This window comes from Mustela nigripes, chromosome 5 (genome assembly GCF_022355385.1).
Source record: "Mustela nigripes isolate SB6536 chromosome 5, MUSNIG.SB6536, whole genome shotgun sequence".
NCBI lineage: Eukaryota > Metazoa > Chordata > Mammalia > Carnivora > Mustelidae > Mustela > Mustela nigripes.
This window is the reverse complement of record NC_081561.1, coordinates 147506227-147520960: the sequence shown is the minus strand read 5'-3', so window position 1 is coordinate 147520960 and position 14734 is coordinate 147506227. Positions and strand designations below refer to the sequence as shown.

General features: G+C 53.6%; 1 protein-coding gene and 1 long non-coding RNA gene across 5 annotated transcripts in view; one reads left to right on the top strand and one right to left on the bottom strand.

Annotated features, from left to right (window-relative positions):
- RPS6KA2 (ribosomal protein S6 kinase A2) overlaps positions 1-14734 on the top strand; it is a 295060-nt gene that overhangs the window by 135644 nt on the left and 144682 nt on the right. The window contains exon 1 of one of the 4 annotated variants that reach the window (XM_059401413.1): positions 13671-13894. The exons of the other annotated variants lie outside the window; for them this stretch is intronic. Within the exon in view, the coding sequence (XP_059257396.1) occupies positions 13796-13894 (99 nt within the window). The 5' untranslated portion in view covers positions 13671-13795. Of the gene's footprint in view, positions 1-13670; positions 13895-14734 lie in introns of those variants that run through there. 4 annotated transcript variants of the gene reach the window in all.
- LOC132018461 (uncharacterized) lies at positions 8389-13009 on the bottom strand. The gene is made up of 2 exons (XR_009404545.1): positions 11119-13009; positions 8389-9799 (listed from the first exon to the last, which is right to left on the bottom strand). It is a non-coding gene; the product is annotated as an uncharacterized LOC132018461 (long non-coding RNA).

The following is a 14734-nucleotide window of genomic DNA, read 5'->3' as shown; positions in this document are numbered from 1 at the left end:
CAGTTTCTAGTTTTATTGCTTGTAATAACCTGTTTTTCAGGTACACTTACATAATGCTAAGCATTGGGATAATTGCATAATCTGGTTAAAAAAATCTTTGAACTGCTGCCCACATGATACAACACTTGTACTTGCTGAGTTGTACAAATGGTTACAGCCATGGGAAGTGGAAGATACCTTCTGCTTTTCACCAAAGAAAAGAAAAAAAATATATCAAAGTGTGACCATGAGATAAAGTAGGCAGAGTACTGGTGTTCAACCAAGAGATCTCGGTTCTGGTCTGAATTGCGATCCTCACTTAGCCAGGGATGTGTTCTGTGCTGACATTTTCGGGCACACGGTGTCTGCCACTGTAAAATGAGCGGGACGAGGAGGGGTATGAAACGTGGCCACAGCAGGTGCCTGCCCCAGCAGGCAGGGGACTTCTGCATGGAGCTGTCCACAGGCCAGGATTTTAGGAGCTAAAATCAAAGCAAAACAAAGTGGGCTGTCCAGGCATCAGACCTGAGCCTGAACCTGAGGGCCACGAGCTCTATGTACCCACCTCAGATCAGGCTATGCTGCCCAGGCACGGATGAATCCTGCAGTCTTGTCTGTGGTCCTGGGACAAAGCTTTCTGCAGGTGGTTCTGAGAGTCCAAATCACTCAGAACTTCAGCTAGAACACCGGGGTGGGAGAGACTGGATCGCCTAACATGGAGCCACGCTCTGACCTTCCTGAACCCGCAGAATGCAACCCGTGTGCACGTGTCTGACTCATTTTACCTTTGCACACAAGGCCGAAGGCATATGCTGCCCCTGGCCTTCATGTAAGGCCCATTGTAGTGAATGCAGAACCCAGGTCTGAAAAGGAGCCAGCCTTTCCGGGCCCCTTCCACGCCAACAGCGAGCTAAGGGAGACCCCGCTTCCCCACCCCCTCGTTCCTGGTGCAAGCTGCACGCTGTAAGTTTTCAGTGGTGATGAGTAAGAAGGTGGTGATAAGAGATTTCCTGCCAAGACCCCAAAATAGAACCTCGGGAAAGCCTCATCTCATTCCTTCGTGGGGAGAGAGGGACTCTTGTTCAGCAGGCCAGGGCGTGAGTAAGTTGTGCCCGTTTGGAACTCCCAGTGAAACGATGGCCTGGTGCTGAGGGAATCTTCCTCGCGTCACACAGACCTGCCCGGTCCGGCTGGGCTGGAGAAGAGAGCAGAGGCGGGGGTCGCTGGGAGCTGGACTTGAGGGCAGCCGGGGACGAACGCTGGGCATTGTTTGTTTTAGTGAAGCACAGTTACCACAGGGTGTCACATTGGTTACAGGTGCACAACAGAGCGATTGAACAAGTCCGTGCTCACTGCAAGTGCCGCCGCCATCTGTCCCCCACAACCACACGACCCTGTCCCAGTATCGGTGACCGCATGCCCCGGGCTGTGCCCTTCGTCCCCACGAACTACTCTGTCCTCCACGCCCCCCCACCCAGTCTCCTACCCTGCCACCCCTCTGGCAGCCATCGGTTCGTTCTCTGTATGTAGGGGTCTTTTTCCTTTTATCCGTCCGCTTGTTTTGTTTCTTAGATCCCACGTATCAGTGCAGTCGTACAGCATTTGTCTTGCTCTGTCTGACTTCACTTAGTGTAATACCTGTAGACCCATCCACGTGCTTACAAACGGCGCAGGCTCGTCGTTCTCGCGGTCGAGAGAGAGTCCTGTGTGGCTGTGTGCGTGTGTGTGTGCGCACGTGTGTGCATGCGCATGTATGGTTGTGTGTGTGCGTGTGTGGGGTTGTGTGCGCGCGTGTGCACACGTATGTGGTTGTGTGGGGGGTTGTATGTGTGCCTGTGTGCACACGTGTGTGGTTGTGCATGTGGGGTTGTGTGTGCGCTCATGTGTGTGGTTGTGTGTGTGTGTGTACGCATGCACGTCATGGAGAGTGAGGCTTGCGAATGGCGGGTGGACGACAGCCGAGGTAGCATGGGTAGCAAGTGGCGCCCGTCCGCCCCGCTGTGTCGACTGCACCGGAGTCAGGTTGGAGGATGGAGCTCGGCAGGAGAGCTGAGACCTGCCAGGAGAGGTCGTGGAGGGACAGGGCATCGGGGAGGTGTGGCCCAGGGGACTCCGCAGGACCTGACAGTGGAATGCCCAAGAGGGTGAAGAGGGAAAGGGAACGAGACTTGCGGTGCGGCTTCTGCAGGCGGGTCTGAGGGTAAGTGATCAGGAAGCTGACGGTGTGGTGCCACCACCAAGGTGAGGACCTCCGGATGAGAGGCAGGAGCTGGAGGAAAGCCAGCCTGGAGTGACGTTCACAAAGGCCACGCAGCAGACGGAGTGACAACGTTCGAGCTGCTCAGCGCTGGCAGAGGCGGACATACGCTCAGGCTAACTGCAGGAGGGGCCGGTGAAAGTCCTCAGATGGCGAGTGCCTCTGTGGGAATCCACGGCGCCTGCAGGCAAGAACTCACTCGCTTGTCCTATTAAGACACATTACTTGAACGTGTCTCCCACACCAGTTGCCTCCTTGTCAGATGAGACACAGTGTGGTCCTCTGTCCGGTCACATGACGCAGGTGGATGACGAGGGTGTGGAGTGTGGGAGGGAGGTGGGTATGTGACGCTGTAGGCACTCCGGGGACAAGCATGAAAATCAGGGGTGATGTGTGTATGTGTGTGTGTGTGTGTGTTATCTGTGCACATGTATGTTTATGTGTGTGTTGGTTGTGTGCACGTCTGTGTAGAGAAATTTCTAAGAGAAGACAGCCCTTAAACGAAGCTTTAAAGGAAGATTAAATCAAGATGTTATTTAAAAAACCTTTAAGTTTTTTTAAGTTATATATAAATTTTCAGGGGTGCCTGGGTGGGTCAAAGCCTCCTCCTTCAGCTGGGATCCTAGGATCGAGCCCCGCGTTGGGCTCTCTGCTCAGCGGGGAGCCTGCTTCCCCCCCCCTCTCTCTGCCTGTCTGCCTACTTGTGATCTCTGTCTGTCAAATAAATAAATATATAAACCTTTAAAAAAAGTTATATATTAATATATATTTTTAAAAGTTTTATATTTTCAGACTTCTTTCTAACAGAAATACTTGATGCTATAAACACATCTTGAATTTTTACTTAATACCATTCCACAGAGATTGAAAAGCAATATTTCTTTTAAATCTCTCAAATCCAAGTAATCTGCAATCTTTCCTATAGTTTGTATAATAATACATTATACATTATAATATACAAATTTGTAAGCTATCAAGACTATATTTTTAAAATTTCCATTCATATAGGATTGTTAAGCAATAAAGTAAAAGTGATCTGTATGGTAACAACGGTGTGACCATTATTTAGGTAATTTACTAATCTGTGTGCTTTGTGGCCTAGATTACCATATGGTCAATCTCTGTACATTTTCCATGTGTGCTTGGAGAGAATGCGTAGCCTAGAGTGGTTGGATTGAGTACTAGATGTGTTCCTTTGGCCAGCCTTCCCAAATGTATTATCTCAACACTTAATTTTGTTTTTCTGCTTGATCTATCATTTCTGAGTGATATTTTAAGAACTTCCCCACATGATAATGGATTTGTCACTTTCTCCTCTTGGTTCTATCACTTTTTGATCAGTATATTTTGAAAGTATATCATTTGGTGCATCCAGATTTAGGATTATTGAATCTTACTGGTGAATTGAAACTTTCTTCTGTAGATAATGATGTTCTATCTTCAAATTCTTGTTGTGTAATTTGTGTGGCATTAATGTTGCCTTATCAAGGTTCTTTTCAGTAGTGCATGATATGTCTTTTGTCATTCCTTCATGTAAAATTTTCTGAGTCTCTTGTTTTAGACATGTCTCTTATAACTAGACTTGTTTTATCTTTATTCATTTTTTAAACATTTATTTATTTTTAGAGAGATAAAGAGAGAGAATGTACAAATAGGGCGAGGGGTAAGAGCAATGGAGAGACTCTCCTTTGGACTCCCCACCACGCTCAGAGCCCAATGCCAGACTCAGACTCTCACCTCGAGATCATGACCTGAGCCAAAACCAAGAGTTGGAGCTCAACTGACTGAGCCCCCCAGGCGCCCCAAACTAAACTTATTTTAAACCAATGTAGCACTCTTTGTATTTTAACTAGAGAGTTTACCCCATTAACATTGATTGTAATTTTTTATTTATCTTTATTTATTTCTACCTTTGTAGTTTGTGTATGGTTCAGTTTGATCTTGCCTTGCTTACAAACCAATTAGCCTGTTACCTTTTGCGGAAGAAGACATAAGCATCAGGGATCAGAAAGAAGGGACTTTATTATGCAAGGAGCAGAAAGCGGCCTGGAGACCAGATCGGCATTGGTTTCCTTTGGCCCCAAGTTCCCAGCGACATCAGCGTGGGGGGCAGGTGGTTACCATGCTCGCAGAGAAACAGCATCCTGCTGAGAAACACTGAGCTTGGGGGACCTAGCGTTTTGTAACAAGTGGTGGCAAGCCTGTGCTTTGTCTTGGAGAGAAACATTACTTCATCCCTCAAGGATGCTTGCTGCCAAAACAGTCCTGAGAAACAGCGGGTTAGGAGTGGGCAGTGCCTTATATTTTCGCATACTCAGCAAGCAGGAATAGAGAGTGCAGAGACACTCAGGGCCCGTGGTGGCTGCGCTCTAAGCAAGACGTTAGATGTTAACTCTGATTCCCATCCTGCTGTATATGCTGCTTTTTAAATCAAGATTTCATTTTTAACTTGATGTGAGCCCCCCAGATCGTGCAATACTTTGACTCTTTTTTTGTTTTTTTTTTTTTTAAGATTTTATTTATTTGACAGAGAGAGATCACAAGTAGGCAGAGAGGCAGGCAGAGAGAGAGGAGGAAGCAGGCTCCCTGCTGAGCAGAGAGCCCGATGCGGGACTCGATCCCAGGACCCTGAGATCATGACCTGAGCCGAAGGCAGAGGCTTAACCCACTGAGCCACCCAGGCGCCCGGACTCTTTTTTTTAATGCAGTTCCCAGTGTTTAGCTTCACCCGTAAGTGTCATTGTCACTCAGATTTCTCAGGTTGCTCATCTGAAGTGTCTTTATTTGGACCCTATTCTTGAAAGATATTTTGCAAGGCAGAGACTCTGAAGTTATCATTGTTTCCCCTTAACACTGTTTACTTATTGATCCGCCAGTCTGTGCCCTCCACCAGGGCCACTGAGGTGGGCACGGACGCTGCAACTAACACTCGTTTCTACAAAACCTGCCTTTTCTTCTGGTTGTTGAAAGAGGCATTCTGCCAGTTGAACATGTATTTAGGTATGGATTTCATTTTATTTAATCCTCCTTGGGATTTGGGAGGCTTCAAAAACCCGAGGATGGGTGTATTTTATCAATTCTGAAAAATTCTCAGCCATTGGCTCAGGTGTTTGAATACAGAGTATCTGTTTGTCTCTCTCAGTGTGAGACTCAGGCCTGGGTTTTCTCCCTCTGTCTTCACGTCTCTTCCACCGGCTTTTGTCTGTCTTGTCTCTTGACGTTCCTGTTGCACTCTGTCAATTATCGTCAGCTCTAACTTCTCCCTTGTTAACTCTTTCTTGGGCTTTGTCTAAACTGCTCTTTATCTACTGAGTTTTACTTTAAATCATTGCATTTTAATTTTTTTAAGATTTTTTTTAAAGATTTTATTTAGTTATTTGACAGACAGAGATCACAAGTAGGCAGAGAGACAGGCAGAGAGAGAGAGGGGGAAGCAAGCTCCCAGCAGAGCAGAGAGCCCGATGCGGGACTCGATCCCAGGACCCTGAGATCATGACCTGAGCTGAAGGCAGAGGCTTAACCCACTGAGCCACCCAGGCGCCCCTGCATTTTAATTTTTAAAGTTCTACTAATGTTAACAAATCTGCTTGATCATTTGTAGTCTCTAGTTTCCTTGTCATGCTTTCTATCTTTCTTTTTGTGTTTTAAATAGGTTAAACAACTTTTATGCCACTCACACCTCTGTGTGTTTCAGGTCTGAGTCTGCTACTTACTCTGTTTGCTGACTCTTGCTCATGGTAGCTGTTTCCTCGTGTAGACTGCAGTTTATGGCTGCAAGCCACATTCCTTAGAATGTTCTCTGTTTGAGCTCTGAGATGTATTTAAAGTACTTCCTTGAGAGTACTTGTGTTTGCTTTTGCCTGGTCCTCAGGATGGTACAATCTGAGACCATTAAAAAGTAAATGTTTGGCTTAGAGTTTTTCAGGTTGGTAGTGTGAATTTTGGCCTGGAACAGGTCTAACTATGAGTGGCAGGAGGCTGACAGGAGAATCTCTGTCCTTTGCCATTTCCGGAGCTCACAGCTGAATAAGCAAGTCTCCTCCCAGAGGGAGGCTCTCCTGCTCCCCCCCATAGTCTGCTCTGTGTGGACTGTGATTTTCAGCAGAGTGACCCTGACCTGACCTCCCACCCTGCACAGCCCCAGGCCTACTCCATGTCCCATTCTTCAGACCCTGCTGAAACTCAGGTCTGGATTACAGGGATCGACAAACGTGGCTCCCTGTTCACGCACATCTTCTTAGCCTCAGTTTTTGCCTACATTTTTGTTCTCCTACTCACTATTGGATCAACCATGCTTTAAAAAAGAGGATTTTCTTCTCATTCTAGCCAGCATGTTTCTGTGTCTCAGGAAGGTTCTCTCTGCATATATAATCCGTCATGTGACCAAGCATGGCGCCCGGCCCCCACCCCAGCCTCCTCCTGTGGTTGTCTGATGAGGAAGACATACCAAAGGGACTATTGCCAGGGGGATCAAAGCCCTGGCTTTCAGTGTCTCTGAGAGTTTCCTTCATGTGTGCATCTAGTTCCCATCTCTCGTAGAGGTACGTAGTGTTTGCAATGCTGTAGATGTCTATGAAATATTGTTTAGAAGATGACTATTTTTGCTAAGAAGAACTTCTGGCAGACATTGCACATTCTCCTTTGTACCCGTTCCAGGTCTTGAGGGACATTTCTATTTTGAGGATTCTTTTTTTTTTTTTTTTTTCCTTTTTAAGTTACAGAAACCCTTCCTGCTATAGTTTTCACCTGTTTCCTCTTTCCGGCTAACTCCCTTCCTCTCAGTGTCCCTCTGTAATTTATGTGTGGGCTCAGACTCACAAGAAATAGCCCCCGTGTCTCTGTTTGCAGCCAGGTTTTCTCACATCTGTCAGACCAAATGCTCATTCCCTCGGAAGTCCGCTCCCTGGCCGTCTCCCTCACGGAGGCTCCCTGCGACGGCCGTGGAAGGAGAAGCATGTGTGTTCATCTCCTTGGGCTCCAGAACAAAGCACAACACAGCGGTGGCTGGAAATGGCGCGTACGTGTCGTCTCGCACTTCTGGAAGCCAGAGGTCTGATACGAGGTGCCGAGGGCCATGCCCCCCGGCACACGTCGGGAGTTTCTTCCTCACCTCTTTAATGGGCTGGTGGTGGCACTGCTTCAATTTCTGCCTCCGTTGTGACGTGGCCTTACAAGGACACCAGTCACACTGAATTAGAGCCCACCCTACTCCTATATGCCCTCATCTTAACTAATGACATCTGCAACAACCCTGTTTTCTGACCAGGTCACATTCTAGGGGCGGGGGGTCAGGGTTTCACTGTACCTTTTTAGAAAGGGACACAGTTCAACCCATAACAAACAACGCGGGAACACTAGCAGGGTCAAACCCAGAGGTTCTACACATTCTGTCACCTCCCGATAAGGAATGGTCCTTCCCCCACCCCCTCCTGATGAGCAGAAAACGCCTCTACATGAAACGTGTCCAGAGTTCTCTTGGCCACATGCTAGGGTCCCTTGGCTCTCAACACTGTTTCATGTAATAGGACTCGCCGTGTTGTCTCATGAGTAAACTGACCTTTCACAGGAGAACTAGCCATTCTGCACCAAGGCACTCCCAGCGTGTCTGTCCCCACAGATGTGAGGAGGCCTGTGGAGGCCACTGTCCGGACTTCTGTCTGTGAGATGCTCTGTCTACAGGATGTTGGCCTTATGGCATTTCTTGCCTGACTATAATTGTCTAGGGAAAAGAGAATCTAGGCTGTCACCTTCTTGGTTGCCATTCCCTTATCTGATTTCTTTTGAGGCACACCTGTATAATTGTGGGCCCGTTGCTGGGCTCTCACTGATGGGCGGATCTCATCTGGACCTTTTCCTCTCGTGTAAGTTTAGGCAGTAGGTTCAGCTCCTGGAGCCTTGTAAGATGGGATTCATTGCATCCATTCTGCGGATTTTGTGAGTGTGTTTTACAGATGAAATAGTAAAAATGGCCCAGCTCTGATAACCAGCAGACCCCTCAACGCAGTCACTATAACACCCCTTTAAACAAACCTGCAGGAAGGGCCACCAATGGTGGCTGTCCCACGTGCTTCCACGTTGGTGGGAGAGGCAGACAGAGAAGCTGAGAGTCATCGTCTGGCTCTGTGAGGAGAACGGGGAGCCTGGGGAAGACACCTTCACATGGCCTGCGGCATGAAGCGAGGAGGGGTACGGCCTGTGGGTGGAGCAGGACGGCGTCCCGGGCAGTGACCGCGGCACCCACAGTGGGGTGGAGACCCGGGAAGCCGTGTTCACACAGTGTGTCGGCGCGGCCCAGCCCGCGCTCTGGGGCAGGAAGGAGGGCAGAGTGAGGACAGGGAACGGTGACCCGGGATGGCGCGGCTGCTCTGCTCCGGTTTGCGCTTCTCCTGGACCACCTGGACACATGGGGTACACGGCGTAGCACGACCCAGTTTGCTTCTAGAAGGGCCATTTTAGCAGCTGGAGTGTGGATGGGCTGGGAGGGACGCCATCTAGCCGGAGATCACTGTATTCCGGCAGGACTGATGGCCCCAGACCACGTCCCCGAGAGCAGGGCCGGAAAGAAGGGGAGACGTGACGAATATTGAGAAAGTCTCACGAAGGCGTCTGTGCGTCGTTAGACTTCGGGAAGAAAGCAGCGGGAGTGAAGGTGATTCTTGCCTCCCCGCTTACAGGGCAGACGGGGCACCCACGGAGGACAGTGTCGTTCAACGGAAAGCTTTCAGATCAAAATGCTAGCCGTGGGGCTCTACTGCTTCCCCAGCCATGCAGCTAGCTTTCTGTGTGAAACTCTAGGATTTTAGCAAATAAAAACTTTGATGAGCAGTTTATTTACAATTTGTTCCACATTTTGCTTTAACTGCACAAAACTGCCACATTTGTAGGTGACAGCCTTGTGAGGAAGGAGCACAGGTTCCCCCCACCATGGGCTGCTGAGCTCACCATGATTCTCAGACGTGGCCCTTGGGCATTTCGGACCCTGAGGGGCTGTCCTGTGCCCTGCACCCCCGGCCTCTACCTCTGAGGCATCCCTCCCATTTCCCCCCCTAGCCGTGTCTCCAGCTGTCTACACCTGTCCCCAGACCTTGCCAAGTGTCTCCCAGAGGACAAAGTCAGCCCCACTTGAGAACCCTGTGCTAGAGGATCAGAGTTTCAGGTCAAGTCACAGTGGGACGGTGGCTGGGATTCGGATACCTCCCATCCCCCGTGCGTCCCACGAGCAGCCCCGGCAGCACCCACACAGCTGCTCCGACCCCTGCCCTCCATGTCTGCTCTCGGATGTTCACACGCAGGCCAGGCCCACGTACATGGGTACATTTCCAGGAGCATCTTGTTCTTTCTTCCACCATTTTACATTCTACATCCCATAAATCCTGTAGGCGGAGTTCCCATCTGGTCCCACGGGCAGAGGTCCTTCTGGCTTTGCTGGCACCCGGTGCCCTGGACTCGAGTGCAGTGACTGTGAGCTCACGCTCCCTGGAACTGCGTCCGGAGGGCTTCTCCGGAGCCTGGGTTTAACGCGGATCTCTGTAGAGAGCATCGCTGTGTGTTTCCACCAGGCACCTTGGGTAAGAAGTAGTCAAGACCACTGAAGTTTTTGCTGCTGTTTTCAGATGACATGGGGGGTGCACGAGGGTCACGGGCCTGTGTAAGGGGGTGTGTGCACCTGGATGCTCAGGGGGTGGTTCTCGCTCTCGAGGTCCTGCCTGGCTAGTGCCAGCACTCAGGCGCGAGCCCGGGTCTGCAAAGGGGGTGATTTCCGTCCACCATGCACTGAGGGTGCAGCCCTGCGGGACCCCTACTGAGCGGGTGACCTCCGTCCTCTGAGGCCCTCACTGTTATAAATGGAGCCTGGACCCCGTTCTTGACTTGTACCTCATTTGTTGACCAAATGCAGCTTGTGATGGGATCGAAGCACACCTTGCAGTACTTATCAGAGTGAATGACGGGAAGCCCTGTCAGTTCACGTAGCGTTTTCTTCCCACTCCCAAATAACGATCATGTTTGTTTTCAGTTTTAAATACTTGATTAAGACATTAGTATTTCCAGTCCTACTGACTGACCGGACTCACAGTCTCTTTGCCGGCTTGAGGCTGTCTCAGCCTGGGAGGCTCAGAGTGGGAAGGAGGCCATCCAGGCAGAGGACAGACTCGCTGGAAGCGGTCTGCACACAGGTGGCCTCACTCTGACCCCTTCTCTCATGGACAGCTGTCCTGTTTTCTTCTGGGTTACTGCAGCTGGAGACCGCAGCTGCACGCACTTACAGGACAGAGGCCTCCGGATTTGGGAGTTACTAGAACTCTTGCCTTAGCCCTGGGCCTGGTGCTGCACGCTTCTGCTCCAGACAGCATCCCAGGGACCCCCAGACTAGCCCCTTTATCACATGGCCACACCTGGTCTGTAAAAAACTCTCTTGTGTCCTTCCTCTGCAAGCCCCATGAACACAGATCCGTTCAGTGCACAGCTCCCTCCACCCCCAGGCCTCCCCAGAGCATGGCCATCCGGGCTCTCTAGAACTCAGACCTGACCAGTGTGCACAACAAATCACAGCTCTTGGGGTAGGGCTTGCAGTGAAGGAGGCGGCACGGCCCCTACCCAGTCCTTCGGGGGAAGGGAACGGAAGGGGATAACAATGCGGATCTTGCCCAAGTTACCTTCCTTCCAAAAGCCTCCCTCTCCTTCCTGTCCAGGGCGTGTTCTGTTCTCAAGGAAGGGGGAATTCCAGGGTGGACCAGACCTTAGTTATTGTTCTGAAGTTCTGAAATTGGATGCCTCAGGTGTCCTGGGGACTTGGTAGAACTCAATTTTCATTAATCAATCATGAAACCTCTCTTTGTTCTAAATTCCCAATAACCCCATTCTTCTACAAGCTGGGACCCTACCTCCTCTGTTTGCCCAGGAAACATGGCTCCTTATCCGCGGGGGTCACCCAGATGCCACCTCCTCCAGCTGGGGCCGGCTTCTCATTCATCTCCGTCCGTGTAGCATCTCCTTACCCATTTCTTTCGCGTCGCATTAAAAGCTGCACCGTGGTTGTCTCTCTGTTCACCTTCTCTTCATGGGGCTGTGAACTTCTGTGGTCAGGAGCTGGGCCGCAGTCATCTTTGTGTCCCTAGGGCTGAGTATGGCCCCAGGCACCAGGAGGTGTCTGCGACCACTCGTGGGATGAGGTGACCACTCGTGGGACTGAGGTGACTGCTGTGGCCAGCACTCGCTTTTAGGCTGCAGCAGGATAGAATGCAATGTCGGGCTTCTGTGTTCGGGGCAGGGAAAAACTCAAGGTCACCTGGAGGCTGTGGAGCTTGCTCCCCTGCTCCATCCCCACCATCAGGACAGGGGCCTTAATGAGCTCCCCCTTTCCCCCAGGATTTGGGAGGGATGCCTCTGGGTATCAGGGTGGTCTGACCGTGGCCTGGAGGTAGTCATTGTCTTAGCACCGGAAGTGGTGGTGAATGATTCTTAGAGATTTTGATAAACTTACTTCACCAGGTTAAAGATAAAGACAAATGGAAATGTTCTAGCAATGAAATTATTTCTCCAGTTGGAAATATGAATTTTTTTTTTCCTTTTGAGACTCCAAGTTCAATTGAACAGTTTGCACTCAAATATGGGGGATGGTGAATACCCCATAAGATATTTCCTTTCCAGTTCGGTTACACCAGGTCAGCATGCTCTTGTAAAACCCAAGCCCTGATCGAGGCCCACCAGAGGGTTTTGTTGTGACCAGGATGGCCCTGAGATGTCACAGTTGGCACGTGGTACTCCCGCCGGCTCCCCCAGTGAAACTCGCTAGAGCCGGCCCCCTCCTCATTCCAGGGGCTGGGACAAGCCGATGTGTGGTCAGTCAGCGGTCAGTCAGCGGCTCTCTGCCGAGCTTAGCTGCAGCCTGGCATAGGTCTGGTCTGTCTTTGTCTCTGTGTAGAACCAAGATGCCTCAAGGGCAGCCAGGGAGAAGGGGAGTCTTTAGGTGGTAAGAAGCTGTTTCCCAGAGTGGGGATAATCGCCCTCCCGCAGAACCCTTGAGGGAAGCAGGAACCAGTTTCCACATGCATATTTTCATCTTGGAGATGCACGATGGGGACACAGCGTGAGTGTGCCCAAGCTCTCCAAGCAAGCGGCCCCTCTGAACTCCGTGCTCACCACTGCCCAGCCTGCGGCATCCGCATTTGTCACACGGTACCGCACGCAGGAATGTTTCTGACCTTCTAGGGGGTTGGTGACCGGGCACTGACCTCGTCTGACCCGATTTTGAACACAACGCACCAACAGAAGAGCTCCCAGATCTCTGCTGAGCATTTCTAGAAAACAGTGTTCCCCTTTTAGGCAAATCCCCTCCAGCGCCGCGGCCAGCAGCTGCCTCCAGAGCCTGCCTCCAGGCACTGCGGGGCCTGGTCAGTCACCGTCGGACAGAGCCGGAGGTCCTGGAGGACGGACGTCTCGTGCTCCGAGCACTCCCAGGGGCGGCGGCCCCAGCCCGCGTGGGGGTCCGTGCCCCGGGTGGCGACGGCTGGACCCGCGGGGCCGGGCGCCCCGGGGCAGGGAGAGGTGCGGAGCGCGGGCCGAGGCTCCCGGAGCCTCGGATTTCGTTTCGTTTCCCGCAAAGGTCCGCTAAGGGACAGAAGTTTTGCTCGGCACCGCGGAGCACTGAGCCCCCGCGTGCCTGCGGCTGTTTCAAGGGAAAAACCGGAGGGACGCCCCCGAGCCACAAAACAGCGCAGCCGGGCCGCGGGGCAGCACAGCAGGCCGGCGCCGCCCGCCCCGCAGGCCGCAGCGCTCCTCGCGGGGCTCGGCCGGCGCGCGCCTCCCAGGCCGCCGGGTGCGGGTGTGGGCGGGGGCGGGGGCGGGGGCGGGGCAGCGCGCGCGGAGTACTCGGGGCGAGCGAGGCGGCGGGGAGGCGCGTCGGAGGCGCTGATTGGTGGTAGTGGGCGGGGCGGGGCCGGGTTGCTCTGCGCTCGTCCTCTCAGGGCGGGAGGAGGAGGGGGAGGGAACGCCTGGGATGTGCGGTTGCTGATTGGCGGCAGTGGCGGAGAGCGAGGAGGGGCGGGGCTGGCCCGGGCGGTGGCGTCTGCGGCGGCGCGGCAGGAGGAGGCGGAGGAGGGGGAGGAAGGAGCATCTGATTGGCGGTAGTGACTGTGGGCGGGGCGGGGCGGTCCGGGGCGGGTCCCCGGCGGGAGGCGGCGGCGGCGGCGGCCGCGGCGGCAGCAGGCGCGGGAGGAGGAGGCGGAGGACGGGGGGGAGCGGCTGGGGCGGCGGGCACTGATTGGCGGGAGCGGCTGAGGGCGGGGTGGGGCGGGGCGGTCCGGGGCGGGTCCGCGCAGGCTGCGGGAGGAGGAGGGGGAGGAGGGGGAGGAGCGCGGGAGGAGGGAGCGCAGGAGCCCGGGCCGCGGTGGCCGGCTCGGCCTGCCCTTTGTGCCCGCAGCCCGCGCCCCGCGCCGATGGCCGCCGCACCGGGCTCCCCCGCGGCGCGCACCCGCCCGCGGACCTGACCCCGCGCGCCTGGGATGCGCCGGGAATGCGCGTCCTCCGGGCCAGCGGCTGCTGCGGGCTGGGCGCGGGGCGATGGAGCTGAGCATGAAGAAGTTCACGGTGCGCCGCTTCTTCTCCGTGTACCTGCGCAAGAAGTCGCGCTCCAAGAGCTCCAGCCTCGGCCGGCTCGAGGTAAGCGCCGTGGCGCCCGGGGCGCCCGGGGGATGCTGCGGGCGTGGGGCCATCCGAGCCCTTTCTATTGTCACATGCGCGGGACGCACCGGCTCGGGTCAGGGAGTTGAAGTTGTCGGAGAGCCCGTCCGGTGTTCACCGGACCGAACGCCGTTGTTGGGACTTCGCCATCCTGGACCGGCCCTCGGGTTCTCATCGGGGGCTTAACCCTCCCCTGTGGGATTTCTAACTAATTTCGCTCCCGGGGCCGCGCAGCTTGCGGAGCGGTCGCGGTGCCCAGATAAGTGCTCGGGGTGGGGAGGGCGTTTCGGTCCGTGCAGCCGGACCGCGGCTCCGTGGGGCACCTCCGAGCTCCCCCGGACAGAACCTCCGCGGCGCTCCCCCCGGCCGTGGGTCGAGGGCTGGGGGTGGGTTTGTCTTTCGGTGGCCCCCAGCCACGAAGTGCTACCGTAGGGGGCACATGCTGGTGTATTGGAAATCAGGGTAGCGTCGCCCGCATCTGGAACATCCCGGTCTACACCGGCCAGTCTGAAGCGGTGCTCAGGACCGAAGTGCCTGGTGCAGCTTCCCTGCAGCCCCGGGTTCGACAGAGATTCGCCCTGAGACCCAAGGACCCTGAAAATTGTGTCCTTTCCTCCTGTCCCTCATCTTGTCACCTTCGGGTTTCCAAAGTCATCTGTGGACCGTTCCCTGCTGTGTTTTGATTTCTGCCATCAGATCCTGTTCTTTGTCCCGGTGTCCAGATTACACTGCTGAATCTATAGATGAGAGAGAGAGAGGAGAGAGGGAGAGAGACACATTGTGATGGGGGGGGGGGGGGGCTGGCCACACAGCCTAGCC